This window comes from Mobula hypostoma, chromosome 11 (assembly GCF_963921235.1).
Source record: "Mobula hypostoma chromosome 11, sMobHyp1.1, whole genome shotgun sequence".
Classification (NCBI taxonomy): domain Eukaryota; kingdom Metazoa; phylum Chordata; class Chondrichthyes; order Myliobatiformes; family Myliobatidae; genus Mobula; species Mobula hypostoma.
This window is the reverse complement of record NC_086107.1, coordinates 8,982,941-9,007,656: the sequence shown is the minus strand read 5'-3', so window position 1 is coordinate 9,007,656 and position 24,716 is coordinate 8,982,941. Positions and strand designations below refer to the sequence as shown.

The following is a 24,716-nucleotide window of genomic DNA, read 5'->3' as shown; positions in this document are numbered from 1 at the left end:
ATCTTGACTACATAGAACAGTTCAGTGCAGGAACAAGCCCTTTGGCCCACAATGTTGTGCAGAAACAGCTAAAAAGTAAATCAAAACCGCCCATAAACAATCCCCTCCTACCTACACAACATCCATAACCCTCCATTTTCATCACATTCATGGGCCTATCTAAACATCTCTTAAAGGCCTCCAATGTATTTGCCTCCACTAGGCAGTGCATTCCAGGTATTCACTACTCTGAGTAAAAAAACATACCCCTCACATCCCCTTTGAACTACCCCCCCTCACCTCCAATGCATGCCCTCTGGTATTGGACATTTCTACCCTGGAAAAAGATACTGCATGTCTACTCTATCTATATCTCTCATGATCCTATGAACCTCTATCAAACTAGGTAAGTGGTTAAATATCAGGTAGATACTCAACTAGTCAAAAGCAGCACATCAACTTGCAATACATTAAATACACAACTATCAAATTCACCCCTCAAGAGGACCACAACCTTGTCATGGTTTGAAGGCTTGCATGCCTCAATTGACCCAGGGAACTATGTTGGCTGGAGTCAGGGCTTTATACTTGGCTCTTGGTAGAGTCACCCATGCCAAACAGGTCAAAGGGTCTACTGGTCCTTCAGGTTCAGAGGTTCAGCTCAGGGCTAACAACCATGGCTGGTTAAAACAAAACAAAATTGTTACAGAAACAGCAATGAAAACTCCCTCTACATCTGAGTTCAATGGTATTCCTGACTCTCCATCCGAGACTTGCATGACTGACAGTGGCGAAAACCAAGATGAAGCTACTAACATGATGAAGGAAGACCTGAAAGCCACCAGAGATGGAGGACCTTCATTGCTGCCCTAAATGCCAGTGACATAACAGGGCCTAAGTAAGTATCAAATTCATTAATGTGGTCAAAATGGGGGTTTGGATGTGTTTTGACAAAATAAGGTTTCACAGAGTTTACATCAAAGTATTTTAATTACATACAATGTGAAAGTTACATTCTTTTAAACTACTATTGTGGTTGAAGAACTCAGCTTTGTTCTATTCGGCAAGTGAATGAATTATCGTTGAAATGTTAGGACAGTAATTCATAACTCAAGATGAATTAACCCTGGTGTTTGTGCGATTCCACATAAAGCCAGAGAAGTTACATGGAGCAAAAAAAAACTGCTATTGGGTCTCAGCAAAGCTAATCAGCATCTGTGGAAGCAAAGAAATAGTCAATGTGGCTAGACCAATGCAGGGTCCTGATCTGAAAGGTCAACCATTGCCTCCCAAAGATGCTACTTGAACCACTGAATTTGTAGATGACACCAGGTTTGGTGGTGTTGTATGTAGTGTAGAAGGTTGTCGAGGGTTACAATGTGGCATCGATAGGATGCAGAGCTGGGCTCAGAAATGGCCGATGGAATTCAACACAGGCAAGTGATTCGACAAATTTGACAGCAGAATGCAGGGTTAATGGCAGGATTCATAGAGTGAAGGAGCAGAGGGATCTTGGGGTCCATGTCCGTAGGTCTCTCAAAGCTGCTGTGCAAGTTAAGTAAGCGTATGGAGTACTGGCCCTTGTTAGTCAGGGGTTGAGTTCAAGAGCCACGAGGTAATGTTGCAGATCTATGAATCCCTAGTAAGACCACACTTGGAGAATTCAGTTCGGGTCGCTCCATTATAGGAAGGATCTGGAAGATTTAGAGGTTGTAGAGAGGATCTACCGGGATGCTGCCTGGATTGGAGAGAATATCGGTTGAGGATAGATTGAGCAAGCTAGGACTTTTCACTTTGGAGTGAAGGAGAATGAGAAGTGACTTGATAGAGATGTACATGATGATGAGAGGTAGAAGAATTTTAAGGTGATTGAAGGAAAGTATAGAGAGAATATCAGAGGGAAGATTTTTTTAAAAAAAAGAATGTGGACTCGCTGCCAGGCGCGGTGCTAGAGGCAGAAACAGGGTCATTTAAGAATCTTAGATAGGCACATGGATGAAAGAAAAATGGAGGGCTATGTGGGAGGGAAGGGTTAAATTGATCTCAGAGCAAGTTAAAAGGTCAGCACAACTACATAGGCCAAAGGGCCTGTACTGTTCTATATTCTAATTACTCCAGCAGTTTGTTTCTCGCTCCAGATTCCAGCATCTGCAATCTCTGGGGAGTCCAGAGAAGTCACATGGCAGGTAGCCATTTTGTCCACCTCCCCATTTTAATGGAAGCTCTCTACTTTGGTCCCATACCCCTGCCCATTCTCTCGAATCCTTTCGTATTCCATCTGTTCAAATACTGATCCAATTTCCTTTCAAGTGATGTTGTTGAGTCTGCCTCATTGAATATTATGTGTTGAGGGATTGAGGATTCTAACTGGCCGAGTGAAATGTGAATGGAAGGGCTTTCGAAGAATTCACTGTTTCAACTCCAGCTGGCACCTTCAAAAAACATTTTCACTGTCTTCTTCCACTTGATCAGCTCACAATGAGTTGTCAGCCAGAGCCTTGCTATCCATATCCTAACTACAAGACCCAACCAACTGTCCCGCAATAAGGGCTATGGGACAGCCTGAAAGGGTTGGGTGGGGTACTGAAGGGAAGGTCTAATAGGTTGTCATTTCTATCATCAGTGTTATTAGATCATACAGAGTATGTATTACATTTTATGGATGACAAACATGAATCCACACAATACATGGATTGATCCTACCTGGTTAGACCACACTTGGAGAATTGTGTTCAGTTCCAGTCACCTCATTATAGGTAGGATGTGAAAGCTTTAGTGAGGGTGCAGAGGAGATCAGAGAATGTGTCTTATTAGGAAAGGTTTAGCGAGCTTGGGTTTTTCTCTTTGGAGTGACACAGCATGCGAGGCAACTTGATAAAGGTGTATAAGATTATGAGAAGCATTGATAAAGGAGATTTAAAAAAAACCTCTTAGCCAGGGCAGCAATGTCCAATTCCAGAGAAAATCTTTTTTAAAGTGAATGGAGGAACATTTAGGGGAGATATCAGAGGCAAGTTATCTGCAATAGAATGGCAGGTGCCTGGAACACACTGTTGGAAGCAGCTGCACTAGCGACATTTAAGAGACACTCAGAAAGGCACGTGGACGAAATGGAAATAGAGGATTATGGGCTGTGTAGGTTAGATTGATCCTGGAGAAGGTTGAATTAGGTCAGCACATTATGTTCTCTATACTGTTCTCTATTTGAATTCTCATATACATGAACCGACCCTCTGAATGTATCCTATAACACACACATAAATGTTTCCCCTCAGTTCTCCTCGTACCATCTCACCTGATCCACTAGTATCTCTCCAGTTTGTTGCAGCAGAGATTGGGATTCCAAAGCTTCCCTGTCCATGCCCTCCTAGGTGACATCGGGGCAAGCCAAGAACCAAACCGTCCAAATATGTCAGGTCCCACATCTGCTAAAGGTGCCCAGTTCTGCCTCACAAGTACCACTGCCACCCATTGTTCTCCATAACCTGTCACACTGCTCATCTGATAACCATGCGGCTACCTCTTAAGGGGTCTTACCTATGGTTCATCAGCAGCCCTACTGGCCAGAAACCTTGCTATTCCACCCAACTCCCAAAATACTTCCAACCACACGAGTCCACTGGGAGTTGGAGGCCTGCCCTTGGGAGGGAATCTGTGCATTAGGAACAGGGCTTGTTTTACTGTTGTTGTTTCATTGCTTGTTACATTCTGTCTGTGTTGTTCTGCTGGACTTTGTTGCTATGTTGGCACCAGAATCTGTAGCGACACTTGTGGGCTGACCAAGCACATCCTTCGGCTGTGCTGGTTATGAACACAAACAACACACCTCTCTGCATGTTTTTATGTACATGTGATAAATAAATGAATCTGAACCTATCACCAAGACCACCAGCATCAACGTTCATAGTATTATCACCTGCATCAGGCCTACCTCTACCCAGATGCTGCTCTCAGTTGCTGAGTCAAACTATTCCCATTCAAACTAATGTAACTGGTCTCTCATATTGTATCCTCCATTAAATCAGGATCATCCAGTTCTACTTCATAGCCCACTGTCCTCTTCTATCGGATTCCTTTTTCTTCATCCCCTTACCTCTTCCATTTATCACCTGCCAGCTTCTTACACCGTCTTCCATCACCTGGTCTCACCTATCACCTGCCAGCTTCTTACACCATTCCCCTATCACCTGCCAGCTTCTTACACCATTCCCCTATCACCTGGTCTCACCTATCACTTGCCAGCTTCTTACACCATTCCCCTATCACCTGGTCTCACCTATCACCTGCCAGCTTCTTACACCATTCCCCTATCACCTGGTCTCACCTATCACCTGCCAGCTTCTTACACCATTCCCCTATCACCTGGTCTCACCTATCACCTCCCAGTTTCTACATCATCCCCCATCACCTGATCTGATCTATCACCTGCCAACTTCTTATACCATCTTCCATCACCTGGTCTCACCTACCACCTCCCAGCTTCTTTCACCATCTTCCATCACCTGGTCTCACCTATCACCTCCCAGCTTCTTTCACCACCTCCCATCACCTGGTCTCACCTATCACCTGCCAGCTTGTACTCATTACCTTCCTTCCATCGTCATCTTCTCTCTCCCCCACCCCACTTGTCATGCTAGCCATCTGCAAATGAACCATTGCGTCCTTCAAAATAAAGCCAATTTGGCAAGGCCCAGATGGACAGCAAGTGGTCACAAAAGAACTCTGTGTAAATGAGAAGCAGTCCAATTATTGCAAGTGTGTTCACTAGTAAGATGAATGACGGCAAGTGTCATTTGGAAAGATGAATTGGAAGTCTTACATCCTATGCATTCTCAGCACATGGGCATTGCAAACAGGGCTGATGTCTTCCTTTGAAAAGGAGGTGGGACCTCTTCTACTTCAGTAAGACCATAGGATATAGGAGCAGAATTAGGCTCATCGAGTTTGTTCCACCATCAAATCATGGTGATTTATTTTGCCTCTTGTCCTCCTTCTCCCCTTAACCTTCGACCCCCCCCTACTAACCAAGAAACCACACTTGCAATGCACCCAGTGAAGGAAGTCTCACAGGTGACATCAGACAGACACTTAGAGCCAAAGACCTCAGGGTGGTTTGTAATTTGGACAGAAACATAACCCTGCCCCTCCAGGTGGTGGGCATCTCAAGGGCAGGACAAAATGAAAATCAGAAATGTTCTCCTGTACCTTATGTTCCCAAATTAGGACTGACGAGAATCTAGTTTGGAAGCATGACAGCTAATTCCTAACTGTTCCACAGGTGATTATTAGGGTTTTGTTCATTATGGCAACAGGTAACAGAGCAAAAATGAGAAAGCAGCTGAACTCCTGCTCGGGGAATAAAACTGGATGTGTCCAATGGATCCCAACGTCCTCAACTGTACAACTGTACTAAAAGTCTTTGTACATTGATTGGCATCAGTTCAGTCAGGTATTTGGGCAAAGGTAGCCCGTGAGTGAATGAGGTAAAGAGTGGCCTATATTAGTAGAGCAGAACTGACGGACAACTTCAGTCATTTAACACACCGGCAAGGAGTTGCAGCCCGTTAATCTGCTTCTTCATCTTCAACCAAGACGTCTTTGAACTTCCAAGTGGAGGAGAATCACCCAGCATTATTTCTGCTGGCTAGCCTCACAACTCAATGTGATTTCGGGTCAGGTCTTCTCCGTAGTTGGTGGCCTGGCTGCCGACAAACATATTCCAGTTGTCCAGGATTTCCTGCTTCGATAATCTTTTGTCCTATTTTGTTTCAGGATAAACAAAAAAAAAAGTCAGACTTTTGTTTAAGAAGATTGATTGTTTTTAAAAAAAGTGTATGACTTGCTACAAGGACTTTCAATCTTAGGACATTCATGGTATCAGTAAAAAATTGTTGAAGTGTAATCATCATCGTAGCAGTCCAGGTCATTTAGAAAATCATTAAAATTGAAGCAAAGTATTTTAAACATTCTCACTCTTGAAAAATAAAACTACAAAATACAGATAAATAATTAAGCATATCAAACTAAAGCAAAATAGCTTTGTCTGTCATAGGTAAAGCCCTCCCCATCACTGAGCATAGCTACACAAAATCACTGTCTTGGGAAAGCAGCATCCATCAACAGGGACACCCACCACCCAGGACATGCTCTCTTCTCGCTGCTGCCATCAGGAAGAAGGTACAGGAGCCTCAGGACTCACACCACCAGGCTCAGGACCAGTTATTACCCCTCAACATTCAGGCTCTTGAACCAAAGGGGACAACTTTACTCAGCTTCACTTGTCTTATCATTGAAAAGTCTCCACAACCTATGGGCTCATGTTCAAGGAGGCTTTATCTCATTATCTTGCTATTTATTGCTTACTTATTTATTTTTATTACTATTTCTTTCTTTATGTTTTGCAGTTTGTTGTCTTCTGCACACTGATTTTCTGCCCAAATGATGTGGTCTTTCATTGATATTATTATGGTTATTAGATTTATTGAGTATGCCCGCAGGAAAATGAATCTCAGGGTTGTATATGGTGACATACATGTACTTTGATAATAAATTTACTTTGAACTTCTTAATTTAGAGCAACACAATATGCTGGAAGAACTCAGGTCAGGCAGCATCTATAGAAATGAATAAACAGCTGATGTATCTGCTCCATTGATGTGGCCTGACCTGCTGAGTTCCTCCAGCATATTGTGCACGTTGCTCCGAATTCCCAGCATCTGCAGAATCCCTTGTTTATTACAAATAAATTATCTTCTGTCTCTTTGTCTTTTGATTCTTCGACTGACAATCCCCACTGAAATCAGTGGGATCTCACATCCTCTGACAGGTCACCCTGGTAAGGTAGTGTTGGATTGGGCTGTAGAATATACACACATGATAAGGCAATAAAATATAGGAGCTGAATTAGGCCATTGTGCCCATCGAGCCTGCTCCATTTCATCATAGCTGATCTCCCAACCCCAATCTCCTGCCTTCCTCATGCCCTGATCTATCAACCTCTGTCTTAAATACACATAAATACTTGGCCTCCACAGCTATCCGATGTGAAGAATTCCACAGATTCACCACTCTCTAGCTAAAGAAATTCCTCCTCATCTCTGTTCTAAAAAAGAAAAACCTCTATTCTGAGGCTGTGTCCCCTGATCTTAGACTCTCACACCACAGGAAACATCCTCTCCACATCCACTCTATCAAGGCCTTTCACCATTCGATAGCTTTCAATGAAGTCACCCCTCATTCTTCTGAATTCTATTGAATACAGGCTCAAAGCCATCAAACGCTCTTCATATGACAAGCCATTCAATCCTGGAATATTTTGTGAACCTCCTTTGACCCCCTCTCGAATGTCAACAGATCATTTCGAAGATAAACAGGCCAAAACTCATTAGGTTCAATAGGTACACTTAATGTCAGAGAAATGTATACAATATACGTTCTGAAATTTTTTTTTTCCCCCTGCTTGCAATACTCCAAGTGAGGCCTCACTGGTGCTTTATAAAGAGAGCACGGAATAGGAGAGCTTCATCAAGGAGCCAGCCCAAACAAGCATGATGGGACAGATGGCCTTCTTCAAGTTTGAGTGTGATCTATCTGGTGTTTAAGGGATGTATCCACACTCACCTTATTTTTGTCGGACTCGTAGACGAGATGCCTGGCTTCGGCCTGGGCGTGGTCATAATCTTCTGGAAGGATCCAGTGTCGGATTTCAGCCTTGTCCATCTTCCCATCCTTGTTTAAGTCACGGAAATCGGAAAACTGCTCCCGCTCGGTCTTCACCCACTCGGGCTCAGTTGCACCTTCATCTTTTGTATACATATCAGCTGAAAGAGAACATAGAATAGTACAGGAACAGAACATATTTTGCCCACAATGTTGTACTGAACCAGTTAACCTGCTAACTAACAAACTCTTCCCGGGCTTCCAGCCGGGTACAGGTAATGATTTTAACCAACGTATCAATGACAAACTCTGCCATCTTCATCAGGGATAACGCCTAAAAACATCCAGTCCAGTGGTATTTCGTCGTCGTCGTGGCTATCCCTCGAGTTCGAGGATGATGGTCTTCATTCTGAAGAAGTGGCCCACAGAGTGAAGACGCCTGTGCGTGTATTTGTTTAACGTGTACTTGATGTTGCACTCCAAGAAGCACACGATACTTCACAAATCAACCAACTGATTCCAATGGCATGGAAACCACGACGATTGGAGCTGATGGATTTGTTGCAGCCTTCATCCGCCTTCACAGCCGTTGAGTTCGAAGTAACTTCGTCCGTCTGTTCCACCGCTGAGGTCTTGGTTGGATTGTTCTTTGTCAGGGACCTCACCCTCGACCTGGGTGACCCTACCAGGAGCATAGCTCCAGACGGCATCGCTCTCGGGATCACAGGACCACACAAGCTTCTCCACCGTGACAAGCTGACAGTCCACAGAGAAGCTAGTAGCATTTATAAGCCCCGTCACCCATCTCTCCTGATTGATTAGTTCTCATCTAATCAGGTTTCCTCTGTCCCACCTTGTTTGCAATCAAATTCCTGTCCTTACTTAGAGTGAGACCTTCGTCTTTGTTAAAATTCTTTTTGTCTAGTTTTATTTCAATGGCTTCCTTCTCCATGCGGTCCCAAAAGCCATTGGCGCAGCACAGAAGTTTTGTGCCCAAGTCAATCCCGTGGCCATTGCGAATGCAATGTTCTGTTGCCGCCAATTTCTCTGGGTATCCCAAACAGATACACCTGTGCTTCTTGACGCGTGTTTCCACCATGCAGCCCGTCTGGCCGACGTACACTGCTCTGCATTCACAGAGAATCCTGTAAACGCCAGCTGTCTCGAGTGCCAGGTCATCTTTGACCTGCATGAGCTGTGATTTGAGCTTCCTTATGAGTTTGTGGATGGTATTAATCTGGTATTTCTTCAGGATCATGGTACTCCTTCCAGAAACCGTGGAAATATAGGGAAGACAGGAGATGGTGCTGGGTTCCTCCTCATTGTTAGGTTTCCTAGTTTTACCGAGAGCCATTTTAAAGGCCTGATTGCAACACTTTACAGCACCCATAATGTGATCGGGGTTCAAATCCCCCCCATTGTAAGGAATTTCTACGTTCTCCCCATGACCCTATGGGGTTTTCTCCAGATGCTCCAGTTTTCTCCCGCATTCCAAAGACAAACAGTTAGGGCTAGCAAGTTGTGAACAAACTATGTTACAGCTGGAAGTGTGGCCACACTTACAAGCTGCCCAGCACAATCCTTGCTGATTTGATTTGATGCAAATGATGCATTTCACAGTATGGTTCAACGTACATGTGACCAATAAAACTAAACTCTTAATGCCTCTCCTCTGCTCTTCTCCATAAATCAGCAAATTCCCCCTTTTGAACCTCGCTTCCACTCCCTCAGTCAAAAAGTGGCAAAACACTCCTTCAAGCCCTCCTCTTCTCCCCACTGCTCATCTCCCCTCCTCAACCTCAGGCTTCAGGTTACACAGATGCAAAAATCAACTTTTTAAGTTCTCAATCCTCGACTTTGCTATCTTGCCCTTACAGAAGGGGCACTGCTGCCAGTGGCAGAGGTTACAATACCCACTCACATGGAGGCACTTTGTGGTTATAGTTTCATTGGGAAATGATCCCAGAAAGTTTTTTTTTTAAATAATTTTGATACTGATAATGAGTCATAGAACCATTAATCCTTACCAATGTACTCATCTTCATCCACAAATCCATCTTCATTCTTATCAATATCTTCAAGCGTTTCCTAGAAACAAAAACAATCTTAACTTTGATTGCTCTGTAAGTTGGCATGGATTCATAGTCATATAGCATATAAACAGGCCCTTCGGCCTAATTCATCCATGTTGACCCTTCCAAGCTAGTTTCGAGTGCCTGCATTTGGCCCATATCATGCCAGATCTTTTCTATGCACATACTCATCCAACTTTTTTTTATATAAAAAGAGTTGTCATTGTACCTTAATTACTTCCTCTAGCTGGTCATTCCATATAATCGCCACCCTCTGTGTAAAAAAAATCTCCCCCTCAGGTCCCCTTTCAATCTCTCCCCTCTCACCTTAAGCCTGCCCTCTAGTTCTTATTTCCCCAACCCCAGGAAAAGCACACTGTGCGTTCACCCTATGTCTCTCAGGATGTAACACACCTCCATAAGATCACCCCTCAGTCTCCTAAGCAAAAGACCATAAGATATAGGAGCAGAATTAGGTCACTTGGCCCCATCTGGCCAATATACACTGCTCCGCATTAACAGGGAATCCTAGGCATTGCGACCGCCTGTCTTCCCAATATTTCCAGTTTCTGGAAGGATCGCCAGAATCCTGAAGAAACATCAGATTAATACCATCCACAAACCCGTAAGGAAGATCAAATCACAGCTTGTGCAGGTCATGGATGACCTGGGACTCAAGGCAGCTGGCGTTTACAGGATTCTTCGTGAATGCAGAACAGTGTATATCGGCCAGACTCGACGCATGGTGGAAACCCGCATCAAGGAAGACAGGAGATGTATCTGTTTGGGTTATCCGGAGAAATTGGCAGTAGCAGAACACTGCACTCGCAATGGCCATAGGATTGACTTCGATGGCACAAAACTACTGTGCCGTGCCAATGGCTTTTGGGATCGCCTGGTGAAAGAAGCCATTGAAATAAAACAGGAGAAAAAGCGTTTTAACAAAGACAAAGGTCTCGCTCTAAGTATGAACTAGAGTTTGATTGTAAACAGGTGGGTCAGCATTAACCTGATTGGATGAGGACTAACCAATCAGGAGGGACAGACAACAGGGGTATATATACCACTGCACTAGACATGCCTTGGCATCATCCCTGATGAAGACGGTAGAGTTTGTCATTGAAACTTTGGTTAAAATCGATACCTGTACCCGGCAGTAAGTCTGAGAAGAATTTAGTCACCTACAATAGCCAAGTTCAGGTGGTGTGATATCAGCTGTAGAAAAAACTGAAACGTGTCTAGAAAAATACAAAATCAGCTATACTACAATTTCTAGAAAATTTACTGAACAATTACATTATATAGGTGACTATATCAATTATAAGCAAGCATAGAAAGTTAAACTACAAGAAAAATAACGATCCTATACCCGAAACACCAGAGATTCTGTACTTGCTTGCAATCCAGAGCAACTCACTCAGCAGGTCGAGTGACTCAGCAGGTCGGGCAGCATCTATGGAGAGGAATGAACAGTCGATGCTTTGGGCTGAGACCCTTCATTAGGTCTCAACACTCTAGTCCAACATCACTGTGCATACACTTACAGTTACAAACTCCAAAACCGCAACATGGTCACAATCGGATTTGGTATTTCAGTTGTACTAAGGGTCAAATGATAGTCAGGATGGTGCACAAAGTCCTGTGCTTGTACACACACTCTGTCTCACTGCACAGAGCAAAGGCTAATGTCTTTCACCCCTTGCCCTTTGCTGGGCATCACAGCGAACAAGGACCCTGGCAGCAACAGGGAACAAGTAGATACTGGTGCCAACACCACTACTGATGCACAATACGATCATCAAGGCCTGGCAGACAGGAGCAAGATCAAGAGCAGACCCTCAGCTGGCTCTGTCATCCAAACCAATCATGGTCAATTTTACGCAACACACATCAAAGTTGCTGGTGAACGCAGCAGGCCAGGCAGCATCTCTAGGAAGAGGTACAGTCGACGTTTCGGGCCGAGACCCTTCGTCAGGACTAACTGAAGGAAGAGATAGTAAGAGATTTGAAAGTGGGAGGGGGAGATCCAAACTGATAGGAGAAGACAGGAGGGGGAGGGATGGAGCCAAGAGCTGGACAGGTGATTGGCAAAAGGGGATACGAGAGGATCATGGGACAGGAGGCCCAGGGAGAAGGAAATGGGGGAGGGGGGGAAAAACCCAGAGGATGGGCAAGGGGTATAGTCAGAGGGACAGAGGGAGAAAAACGAGAGAGAGAGAGAAAGAATGTGTGCATATAAATAAATAACGGATGGGATACGAGGGGGAGGTGGGGCATTAACGGAAGTTAGAGAAGTCAATGTTCATGCCATCAGGTTGGAGGCTACCCAGACGGAATATAAGATGTTGTTCCTCCAACCTGAGTGTGGCAGCGTTCACCAGCAACTTTGATGTGTGTCGCTTGAATTTTCAGCATCTGCAGAATTCCTCGTGTTTACATGGTCAATTTTACTGATGGTTACCTGTGCTGACCAGAAACATCTACTGCATCAAAATCCTAAATAAACGTAGCTGTTAGATCTGTACTCCAGCCAATTATGAAGAAAGTACAGCAGCGCCTTTACTTTCTTCGGGGTTTGCAAAGATTCAACATGACATCTAAAACTTTGACAAACTTCGATAGACTAAGTATATTGACTGGCTGCATCACAGCCTGTTATGGAAACAGCAATATCATTGAACGGAAGATCCTACAAAAAGTAGTGGATACAGCCCAGTCCATCACAGGTAAAAGTCCTTCCCACCACTGAGCACATTCACAAGGAGCACTGTCACAGGAAAGCAGCATCCATTATCAGGGACCCCCACACCCAAGACATCCCGTCTTCTCACTGTTGACATGAGATGGTGGTACAGAAGGCCAGGACTCACCCCACCAGGTTCAGGAACAGTTACTACCACTCAACTATCAGGGTCTTGAACCAAGATGGATAACTTCACTCAACTTCATTTGCCCCGTCACTGAAATATTCCCACAATATATGGACTCACTTTCAAGTACTCTTTCTCTCATGTTTTTGATATTTATTGCTTTGTTAGTTATTATTACTCTTTCTTTTTGTATTTGCAAAGTTTGTCGTATTTTGCACACTGCTTGAATGCCCAAGTTGGTGTGGTCGTTCAGTGATCCTGTTAAGGTTATTATTCTATAAATTGATTGAGTATGCCCACAAGAAAATAAATCTCAGGGTGGTATATGGTGACATATGTATATGTACTTTTGATAATAAAATTACTTTGAACTTTGAATCATCCTGCAGCTGAAACAGAGTTAACAGTCGGCTAATTCTAAATGGGGAGTGGGGAAGTGAGAACTGCGACTGTCTTGAAAGGGGGAAACGTGAGCGGTGGGGCACAACAAACCCTCAGAAGTGAATCGTGAACACATGGGTTCACCACACAATGGGTCAGAGAGTGAACCACAGCTGGATTACTTGGATAAAATTTCAGAGATTTGATCCTCGACATTCAGTTTCCAGATCAAAGAAGGGAGTCAGTCCTTCCAGAAAATCAACATTATCACCTTACAACTCACACTGCCACGCACAACAACATACTCATTTCAAGTTTTTCCTTTAGTCTCAACCGCCGAGTCTTCTCCTAGGGTGTAGGAGATTGAGGGGAGATTTGACAGGGATATAGAAAGGGTTAATGCAAGCAGGCTTCTTCCACTGAAGCTGCCGACAGAAGAACTAGAGGTCATGGATTACGGATACAAGGTGAAATCTTCAAGGGGAATATGAGAAGGTGAAATCTTTAAGGGGAACGCGGGTTAGCAGGGTAGCCTAGTGGTTAGCACAACGCTTTATATTACCAACTACCCAGGTTCAATTCCCACTGCCACCTGGGAAGGAGTGTGTATGTTCTCCCCGTGACCACGTGGGTTTCCTCCGGGTGCTCTGGTTTCCTCCCACAGTCCAAAGACGTACCGGTTGGTAGGTTAATTGGTCATTGTAGATTGTCCTGTGATTAAGCTCGGGGTAAATCGGGGGTTGCCGGTCAGCGCAGCTGAAAGGGCTGACTCCACGCTGTCTCTCAATAAATAAAATAGATAAATAAATAGCTTATTCACTCAGCAGAAGTGGTGGATGTGGGTTTGATTCAACATTAAAGAGGAATTTGGATAGGTCCATGGCGGGGAGGGGTATGGAGGGCTATGGTCTGGATGCAGGTTGATGGGACTAGGAAGATTAATGGTTTGGTATGGACTAGATGGGCTGAAGGGTTTGTATCTGTGCTTTAGCGCTCTATGACCCCCTCCCCCCCCGCACCCCACTCCCCACATTCCCTCTGTTTGTTGTATACTAACTGGCCCCCAGGTTTCCATGTTAAGAGCATTACCCATCCTCGAGTATAAAACTCTCTGCTTTCTCAGCAGCCACGTGCTCTTACACTGCGATCCTTTGGCCAGGTGCCTTCTTCTCCTACCGTTTAACAGCCTCAGACACTGAGATCTGCAGCAATAGTAACTGTGCTCCATTATAAACAACATCAGACTGCCTTTAGACCAGTAGTCACCGTGCCTCATAGAAACAGCACAGGAACTGGCCCTTCAGCCCACAATGTTAGTGCTGACCATGATCCACACCTCTCTATTCGCAGCCTGTCTAAATACCACTACCCTGTCAAACCACCACCACTCCTGGCGGGGGCAGGGAAAGGAGGAGGAGGGTGGCAAGGGTGGGGAGAGTGCAAAGAGACACACATTCTTTGCAGACAATGCATCTAACATTGAAAAGAAATTCTTAACTTATTTTGCTTTCAAAGAGTTGCCAGGGTCATGAGGGGCCAAGTGGCCTTCTCTTGTGCGGAGAGATCGTAGTTCTATACAGATCGAGGAGCTGTAAGGAGAGGCCAGTACTTACAAAAACAACAATTTCTTTCATGTGATCAAACTCTTCCGGGTGCAGAAAAGCTGTGAACTCCTCCCTGGTGGCCACCAAGTCTCCATCCAGGTCCGCCGCCTTGAATCGCCGCTCATCCCGGGGTAACATCTTCTTGAAGCTGAACTGATCAGCAGTATCCGGAAACTCATCAGGGTTCGCTGTGGTTTACAAAAGGACAGGTCCTGTTACAGAGTGTTACCCGGCAGCCACACCACACCCAATGTCATTCTACTACACATTGGAGGGTCTCCCCCCCTCCTCTCAGTACTGCCCCCCAGAGTTCGCTCCTGGGAAGACAAGCTGGATTGCATTCGTCTGCGGCTGCACTTGGGTGAGATGAGGAGCTGCTGTGGGCTGTTCTTGCAGAAACATGGCTCCAGGACAACGTCCACGCACCATCAATCTACAGGCCAGGACACTCAGGGATTTCGGCTATATTTTTGTAATAGTGTGTTTTTCTGTTGACATTGTGGATAATGAAGTAGGTTTTCAAAGCTTGCAGAGAGATTTAGGCCAGTTAGAAGAGTGGGCTGAAAGATGGCAGATGGAGTTTAATGCTGATAAACGTGAGGTGCTACATTTTGGTAGGACTAATCAAAATAGGACGTACAGGGTAAATGGTAGGGCATTGAAGAATGCTGTAGAACAGAGGGATCTAGGAATAATGGTGCATAGTTCCCTGAAGGTGGAATCTCATGTGGATAGGGTGGTGAAAAAAGCTTTTGGTATGCTGGCCTTTATAAATCAGAGCATTGAGTATAGGAGTTGGGATGTAATGTTGAATTGTACAAGGCATTTGTAAGGCCAAATTTGGAGTATTGTGTACGGTTTTGATCACCGAATTATAGGAAAGATGTCAACAAAATAGAGAGAGTACAGAGAAGATTTACTAGAATGTTACCTGGGTTTCATCACCTAAGTTACAGAGAAAGGTTGAACAAGTTGGGTCTTTATTCTTTGGAATGTAGACGGTTGAGGGGGGCTTGATAGAGGTATTTAAAATTATGAGAGGGATAGATAGAGTTGACGTGGATAGGCTTTTACCATTGAGAGTGGGGGAGATTCAAACAAGAGGATATGAGTTGAGAGTTAAAGGGCAAAAGTTTAGGGGTAACATGAGGGGGAACTTCTTTACTCAGAGAGTGGTAGCTGTGTGGAATGAGCTTCCAGCAGAAGTGGTTGAGGCAGGTTCGATGTTGTCGTTTAAAGTTAAATTGGACAGCTATATGGACAGGAAAGGAATGGTGGGTTATGGGCTGAGTGCAGGTCGGTGGGACTAGGTGAGAGTAAGAGTTCGGCATAGACTAGAAGGGCTGAGATGGCCTGTTTCCGTGCTGTAATTGTTATATGGTTATATGATTATAATTGTATGTGCTATTTGCTGTGTGTGACTGTTGGTACGGTGTTTTGCACCTTGGCCCCAGAGAAACGTTCTTTCCTTTGGGTTGTTCTCATGTGCATGGCTGAATGAGAATAAACTTGAACTTGGAGGCAGAAAGATGAACCAATTAAGTTTCTTTAAAGTTTACTTATTGTAATGTAGGAATTGTGGCACCCATTTGTCAGTGATGTAGTCACAGAGTCATAGAGCACCACAGCACTTTGGCCCGTCTCCCTGCACCTGGGCCATATCCCTCCATAAATCTCATGCATGTATCCATACAAACATCTCCTACATGTTATAAATGAACCCCTCCTTTGGCAGCTTGTTCCACACTCATATCATCCTCTGAGTGAAGATGATCCCCTTCAGATACCCACTAAATATATCATCTTTAACTGTAAAGCTATGACCTCTAGCTTTAGTCTCACTCGCACTGAGGGGAAAAGCCTGCATGCATTCACTCTCTCTATACCCTCATAATTCTGTACACTACACCTCTATCAAATCTCCCCTCATCCCCCTACGTTCCAGGGAATAAAGTCCGAACCTTTTTAACCTTTCCCTACAACTGAAGTCCTCAACCCCCTGCAACAGGCATACCAATTTTCTCTGTACTCTTTCAATCTTATTGGTATCTGTCCTGTAGGTAGGTGACCAGAACTGTACACAGTTCTCCAGATTCAGCCTCGTTGTACAAAACATTTTCACAGCATAACACCCCAACTCCTGTACTCAATGCCCTGATTTATGAAGGCCAATGTGCCAAAATCTTTCTTTACAACCTTTTTATGCACAGAATCCTCCAATAAACAATAGTCAGCTAACCTTTGGAACGAGTATAAAATTATCCAGGACCAGAGCAAGCTGTAAACACAGAAGATTTTAGTTTATCTTTTCTTTCCTCTTCTGAAATATGGCCAAGGGCTCTCGCACACTCGTGTAGGAGATCAAAGTTCAAAGCAAGTTTGTTACCAAAGTACATATATGTCACCATGTCCTTCCCAGAGATTCATTTTCTTACGGGAATTCACAGAAACACAATAGAATCAATAAAAAAATCTGCACAACAAAAACAGACAGTACGAGAGAGATGTGTTCCCTCGTCCTGGTTTTAGGTAAAAGTCTAGCACTGGCATTCTGGATGAGTTGAAGTTTGTCAATAGATTGCTTTGGAACGCCAGTAAAAAGTTAATTGCAATAATCTGGTCCGTTCCATATAAGGGTGTGAATTAGTTTCTCGGCATTGTTACGTGACAGAAACGGATGTTCCTTTGCATTCATTAAACCACATCCAATGAAATTCTGTGAACGAACAGAACTGTCCTCACAAACAGCCAGCCCAACAATAACTAAATTCAGCTTTAAAAACGGGCTGATTAAAATCTACACACTATTACCCAATTGGACACTTTCCTCTTTGCAATATCATTCACTTTGGTTAAAACAAAGTAGAAAGGCAGAGTATATTTTTCTCCTAAATGATGGAAGATTGAAAGGTAGCAACACACATCAAAGTTGCTGGTGAACGCAGCAGGCCAGGCAGCATCTCTAGGAAGAGGGACAGTCGACGTTTCAGGCCGAGACCCTTCGTCAGGACTCAGAAGGGTCTCGGTCTGAAACGTCGACTGTACCTCTTCCTAGGGATGCTGCCTGGCCTGCTGCGTTCACCAGCAACTTTGTTGTGTGTTGCTTGAATTTCCAGCATCTGCAGAATTCCTGTTGTTTGCGAAGATTGAAAGGTGCTGGTCTTCTTTATCCTTGCTAAGCAATTTGAGTCTTAATGGCACGTATTGATGCTGAAAAACTAATTCACGCTTTTATATTGTATCATTTCTTAATGCATGCATTACTAAATGACAATAAAAGAGGACTGCGTGTCCTCATAGTCTAATCTAATATCAAATAGATCAGACTACTGAAATGTACTTTTTACTGGCCTAAGAAAGCAATCTTTTGACAAACTTCAGCTCATTCAGAACGCCACTGCTAGTGTTTTTAATGAAAACCGGGAAGAGGGGACATATCACTCCCATACTAGCCACTCTGCATTGGCTTCCTGCATCATAAAATTAATCTTAAAGTCCTCTTACTTGTTTTTAAAGCTCTCAATGGTCTGGGACCAGAGTACATCACATATAATCCTGCTTGAGCTCCCAAGTCTTCTTCCACTGGTGTCTTAAATTTAAACAACTCCCTTGAAAGATTTTTGGCAGGTCAGCTTTTTTTGAACTACGCTCCTAAACTGTGGAACTCAAAATCTAAAACTATAAGGGATGCAGACTCAGTTGGCACTTTTAAACACCAGTTCAAAACCTGTTTATTTAACTTTGCTTTTCACTATCATTTTGTCTTTTATTTTCATGTTTGCACTTTATCCCTTTGTAAAACACTTTGAACTACATCATCTGTATGAAAAGTGCTCAATAAATGAGATATTATTATAATTAAACAGGCTTCTGGTGAAATGGCATCTTGAATATTGTCTAAAGACCTCGTCTCCATAGCCAAGAATAGAACTGTATCAGAGGAAATGAAGACGATAAAGAGGAATTTCTTTAGCCAGAGGGTGCTGAATCTGCGGAATTCTTTGCCACAAGCAGCTGTGGAGGCCAAGTATTTATGTATATTTAAGGTAGAGGTTGATAGATTCTTGATCAGTCGGGGCGTGAAGGGATACAGGAAGAAGGCAGGAGACTCAAGCGGAGAGGAAAATTGGATCAGCCATGATGAAATGGAAGAGCAGACTCGACGGGCCAAGTGGCCTAATTCTGCTCACGTAGCCTATGGTCTCAAATGCAATAAAGGATCACCCAATTAATTCCCAAAGTCTGAGATCCAAATGATTAGGATTTTAATCTTGTTTCTTCTGACGACCTCACCTGCTGTATGGGGATAACTGCAGGATAATGCAAGTCACAGTTACTCAGTGCAGGAACAGGCCTTTTAGATCTCTGTGTCCATGCCAACTACTCCACCATTTAAACAAATGTCAGTGACCCAGATTTAAATCCCCAGTATATTTTTTGACAAGTTGTAGTGCTTGTTTAGAAGCTTAAGTGTTTATTGTTTGTTTGTTGAGATACAACACGTAGTCAGCCTTCCAGCCACACTGCTGAGGAATCCCTCAATTTAATCCGAGCCTAATCACAGAATACTAACAATGACCAATTAACTTACCAACCAGTACGCCTTTGGACTGTGGGAGGAAATCAGAGCACCCGGAGGAAACCCACTCGGTTACAGACAGCGGCTGGAATTGAACCCAGGTTCAATACTGTAAAGCGTAGTGCTAACCACTACACTACTGTGTTGTGAGAGTCTATCTCCCCTTACCACTTCCTTAGGTAGTGTATTCCAGCCACTGTGTGAAAACCTTTCAATCTATTCATAGAACATCATAGCATCGTACAGGCCCTTCGGCCCACAATGTTGTGCTGACCTTTAACCTGCTCAAAGGTCAAACTAACCCTTTCCCCACATAGCCCTCCATTTTCCTATCATCCAGGTGCCCATCTAAGAGCTTCATAAATGTCCCTCTCTGCAATACTTGTAATATCAGATCGAGCTGCCTATTATTCATCACCCCCAACTCTAATTATCACATTGATTCTTATTTCCCCAAATAAGAGGCAGCATGGTGTTGTGGTGGTGTAGTGGTTAGTGTAGCACTATTACAGCGCCAATAACCCAGTTTCAGTTCCTGCCGTTGTCTTTAAGGAGTTTGCACATTTTTCCCGTGGGTTTCCTCCGGGCGCTCCAGTTTCCTCCCACATTCCAAAGACATGCATTTTTGTAGGTTAATTAGTCACACCGTGCAATCGTGCAGTGCAGGCTCACAGTGCGAAAAGGGCCAGTCACCGTGCTGTATCTCTAAAAAAAAAATGTGATGCCCGTGGTCGAATCCGACGTTCCCACTAGGGTTTGGCGAGATTTTAATTCCCAGTCACTGGGTTTCTCTCTCCAGGCTCCAGTATCTCCTCTCAATGCACTGAGTATTATGAGCCTGAATACTTACCCCATTTACACAGACATTAGATTAACAGATGCATAGGTTGAAGAAGGTTGGACATACCAAGGTAATAGCCATATGTTGCTTGTTTGTACTCTTCCCAGGAAATTTTGTTGTCTTTGTTAAGGTCATAGTCCCGCCACACTTTGGCTACATTTTCATAAATATATCGTTTCTGCACCCGTATAATCCATGCCTTCAGCTCCTCCAAGGTCACATAATTATCCTTGTCATCATCGATCCGCTCTACAATTTTCCTGGAAAACACAAGAAACATTATGCTTGTTTGTTGAACATTTCAAGGGTTCAATTCTAAACAGAAATACATCGCTCCCAGGAAGTCAAGCTGGATTGTCCTCATCTGCACCTGACCCATCATCTTGTGCTGGGTCAGCTGCAGATGAGGACAACCCAGCTTGTTGCATGCTTGTTCTTGCAGAAATGTAGCTCCAGAACAACATCCCATGCACAATCAATCTTCAGGCCCACCACTCAGGGACTTGTGCTAATATTATATACTGACTGTATCTGCTATGGTAACTATATGTGCTGCGCATGACTGTATGTACTGCGTTTTGCAACTTGGCTTTGGAGGAACAATATTTTGTTTAGCTCTATACATGTGCTTTGTGGGCACGTGGCCAAGTGGTTAAGGCATTGGACTAGTGACCTGAAGGTCGTGAGTTCGAGTCCCAGCCCAGGCAACGTGTTGTGTCCTTGAGCAAGGCACTTAATCACACATTGCTCTGTGACGACACTGGTGCCAAGCTGTATGGGTCCTAGTGCCCTTCCCTTGGACAACATTGGTGTCGTGGAGAGGGGAGACTTGTAGCATGGGCAACTGCTGGTCTTCCATACAACCTTGCCCAGGCCTGTGCCCTGGAGAGTGAAGACTTTCCAGGCGCAGATCCATGGTCTCGCAAGACTAACGGATGCCTTTAATACATGTGCATGGTTGAATGAATTTGGGAGTCGATGTACTTGATTCGTATTGCTTGTTTTTTATGCAGGAGGAGGGATTTGGGGGTCGATGATCGTACTGCCTTTCTTTTCTTTCTTGGCTACATGGCTACCCGGAGAACTGAAGAATTTCAGAGTTGTATACTTTGATAATGAACCTTTGACAATTAAACTTGAAACTTAGCTTGATCAATGTTCGTTACCGTCAGTGGGTCTGAATCTAAAATCTCCTGAACAGTACTGCAGGTGTCTCTTTACCAGAATGACTGTAATGTTTCCACCATAAGCTCATTACTATACTACCATACAGAATATTAGAAATGGGTCTTATCAGTGAGACTTGTATCTCCTCATTCAACAGTGTGAATGGGTGCATATTAGCGTAGGAATTAGCATAACGCTTTACAGCACCAGCAACAGGGGTTCAATTCCCACTGCTGCCTGTATGGGGTTTACACATTCTCCCCATGACTGTTTCCCCGGGGTGCTCTGATTTCCTCCCACAGTCCAAATACCTATGGGCTAGCGTTAGTGAGCTGTGGGCATGCATGGCAACAACTGCCCCCAGAGTATCTTCTCTTGCATGCCGCATGTTTGCTGGCACCACGGACATCAGTGAAAGACCTGGCACAAGCAAACGTGCACCATGCAATCCTAGAAGCTTGGCTTTCTGCAAACAATTCTGCTAACCGACATACATACACACACACACAAAATGCTGGAGGAACTCAGCAGGCCAGGCAGTATCTATATTAAAAAAAAAGTACAGTCGACATTTCGGTCCAAAATGTCGACTGTACTCTTTTCCATAGATGCTGCCTGGCCTGCCGAGTTCCTTCAGCATTATGTGTGTGTCGCTCGGCTTTCGAGCATCTGCAGATTTTTCTCTTGTCTGTGAAGACGTGTAGACCTCAGTCCTATTTATAAGCCAATGCGGGCAACATTCCAGACCACGACGCACAGTTTGCCACGCAACCAATTAACTTTGAGACCTCCCTTCCCATGTCACAATTGAGCTTCCATAATAACAACCAATCAGCTGTTTGACAAGTGTATAAAAGGCCAAGCGTCCGGAGCTCACACCACAAATGAACAGCGCACTGATGATGTCTCCTCATAAAGAGATGAAATGTTTGCAAATGGATTGCCAAGATCGGAGAACAACTCAACCCAACCAAGGGTACTGGTATATCAGTGATATAACATGTAGTGAAATTATCAGTTTGAACTAATCTATCCATCCATTCTATTATCCAGATCCTTCCCAGGCCAGGGAATAGAGATTGGAGGCCGAATGCCTGCAAGTCCAAGTAGTCTGGATCCAAGGACTGGAGATTCAGAGGTGGAGTGTGTGAGTGTTTCCTTTTTTTTTTGTGCCTTGTGGCATATTGCATTCTTAGCATTTTACAAGGCTGAGTTTGCTAGCTTGATGCTCAACTCAGTAGGATTGGAAAGCGTGTAAGCAGCCAGCCGGATTCGAACCCGAGACCATTTGCCTCAAAGTCCAGCGCTGATGCCACTACACCACTGGTTGGCTAAATAAGAATGGTACAGAGAAAATGTCACTGAGCCAAATGTTGACTGACCAGAAATAGAAGTGCTGGAAGAACTCAGCCTGTAAAGCACAGAAGCTGCTTTGCTCCGAGTACTTCTGGCAGTTCTATTTCTGTTTCAGATTCCAGCATCTGCCAGTTTACTTATTTTCCATTAAATAATGCATGGCCCTTTAATAGACTGTACTTATGAATTTGCTATTTGGCTCTGTGGGAGGCTGAGTTTATTAATAGCTCCTCCACGTGTAGGTAACACGATCCTTTTCCATTATGTTGTGCAGGGAGTAACAGCTGGAAAATAAAACAATTAAACTGAATTGGAAAATCTACACGAGCAGCAAACCTTGCCACTCTTTTGAAGCCAGATCTTAATCCAACCCCGCTGCATGAATGCCAACAGATTAGGTGGATAGCTGAATGACAAACTTCACTCGATAGAAAATCCCAGCGAATGCACCTCCAGCTGAATACCCAGTTCCATCAGTCTCCTTGCTACTGGGTTAAGCTTAAAACTACTCCTTACTCACTCTTCCTTCAGTTAGTCCTGACGAAGGGTCTCGGCCTGAAACGTCGACTGTACCTCTTCCCAGAGATGCTGCCTGGCCTGCTGCGTTCACCAGCAACTTTGATGTGTGTTGTCTGATCAATTTCTCCTCGTTTCTATCAAGCTCCAAAGTCTCTGGCTCTCACTCTATCAACACACATAAAAGTTGCTGGTGAACGCAGCAGGCCAGGCAGCATCTCTAGGAAGAGGTACAGTCGACGTTTCGGGCCGAGACCCTTTGTCAGGACTAACTGAAAGAAGAGTTAGTAAGAAAGTTGAAAGTGGGAGGGGGAGGGGGAGATCCAAAATGATAGAAGACAGGAGGGGGAGGGATGGAGCCAAGAGCTGGACAGTTGATTGGCAAAGGGATATGAGAGGATCATGGGACAGGAGGCCTAGGGTGAAAGAAAGGGGGAGGGGGGGAAGCCCAGAGGATGGACAATAACAGATGGGGTACGAGGGGGAGGTGGGGCATTAACGGAAGTTAGAGAAGTCAGTGTTCATGCCATCAGGTTGGAGCTCTCACTCTATCTTTGCTTGTCATCATCTTGTACATCTCTATCAAGTCACCTCTCATCCTCCTCTGTTCCAAAGAGATAGGTTGAGCGAGCTGGGACTGATCCTCATAAAATATGCTCTCCAATCCAGGCAGCACCCTCGTGAATCTCCTCTGCACCCCCTCTAAAGCTTTATAATGAGGCAACCAAAACTGAACACAATACTCCAAGTGTGGTCCAATCAGGGTTTTACAGAGCAGTGACATTACCTCACGACTCTTGAACTCAGTCTGCTGACTAATGAAGGCCAACACACCATACAGCTTCTTAACCACCCTATCCACTTCTGGAGCAACTTTGAGGGATCTCTGGTCAGGGACATCAAAATCCTTCTGCAAGGATTCCTGCCATTAACCCTGGGGATCGATCATGAGATCAAAACCCTCCAAGACATGTTACAACACCTTCCTTTCAATGGTAATTTATTTTAGAAATTGTCCAATTAATAAAAAATAAATTATAAAAAAAAGAAACTGTCCAATTATGATTAGGGTACAGTATTATGAATATAGATGTTAAGTATTCATTTAAGACCTCACCCCCTTCCAATTCTATTCAGTGAATGTCCAAATGGTGTTTAATGGACTCTACTCTATCCCTGGTTCCTTTCTTACCCTTAATAGCTTTATAAAATGTTTTGGGATTTTATACTCTTCTCCAAGTTGCTTGTATGATGGTTGAAGAGTAATAACCAGGTACAGGAGCAGTTATTACCCTTCAACCATCAGGCTCCTGAACCAGCATGGATAACTTCACTCACCTCAGCACTGAACTGATTCACAACCTATGGACTCACTTTCAAGGACTCTAAACTCATGTCCTCAGCACTGTTTATTTATTTATCTTTAAGGTTTTCTCACATTTACAAAGTTAGCCTTCTTTTGCACATTATTGTTTGTCAGTCTTTGTGGGTGGTTTTCCATTGAGTCTATTGTACTGAGTGTCACAGTAGCGTAGTGGTTAGCACAACACTATTACCGCTCAGGGCTTTGGAGTTTGGGGTTCGGGGTTCAATTCTGGGGGGCATGTGTACGAGTCTGTACATCTTCCCTGTGGGATCCGAGAAATGTGTGGGGTTTCCTCGGGTGCTCTGTTTTCCTCCCACAATCCACAG

General features: G+C 44.1%; 1 protein-coding gene across 2 annotated transcripts in view; it reads right to left on the bottom strand.

Moving 5' to 3' along the window:
• Positions 1–950: 950 nt before the first annotated feature.
• rcn1 (reticulocalbin 1, EF-hand calcium binding domain) overlaps positions 951–24,716 on the bottom strand; it is a 41,851-nt gene continuing 18,085 nt past the window's right edge. For both annotated transcript variants that reach the window (XM_063061637.1, XM_063061638.1), the window contains exons 3-7: positions 20,052–20,245; positions 14,575–14,753; positions 9,666–9,726; positions 7,600–7,799; positions 951–5,737 (exon numbers count right to left, since the gene is read on the bottom strand). In XM_063061637.1, coding sequence (XP_062917707.1) covers positions 5,630–5,737; positions 7,600–7,799; positions 9,666–9,726; positions 14,575–14,753; positions 20,052–20,245 — 742 coding nt within the window. In that variant the 3' untranslated portion in view covers positions 951–5,629. The remainder of the gene's footprint in view (positions 5,738–7,599; positions 7,800–9,665; positions 9,727–14,574; positions 14,754–20,051; positions 20,246–24,716) is intronic.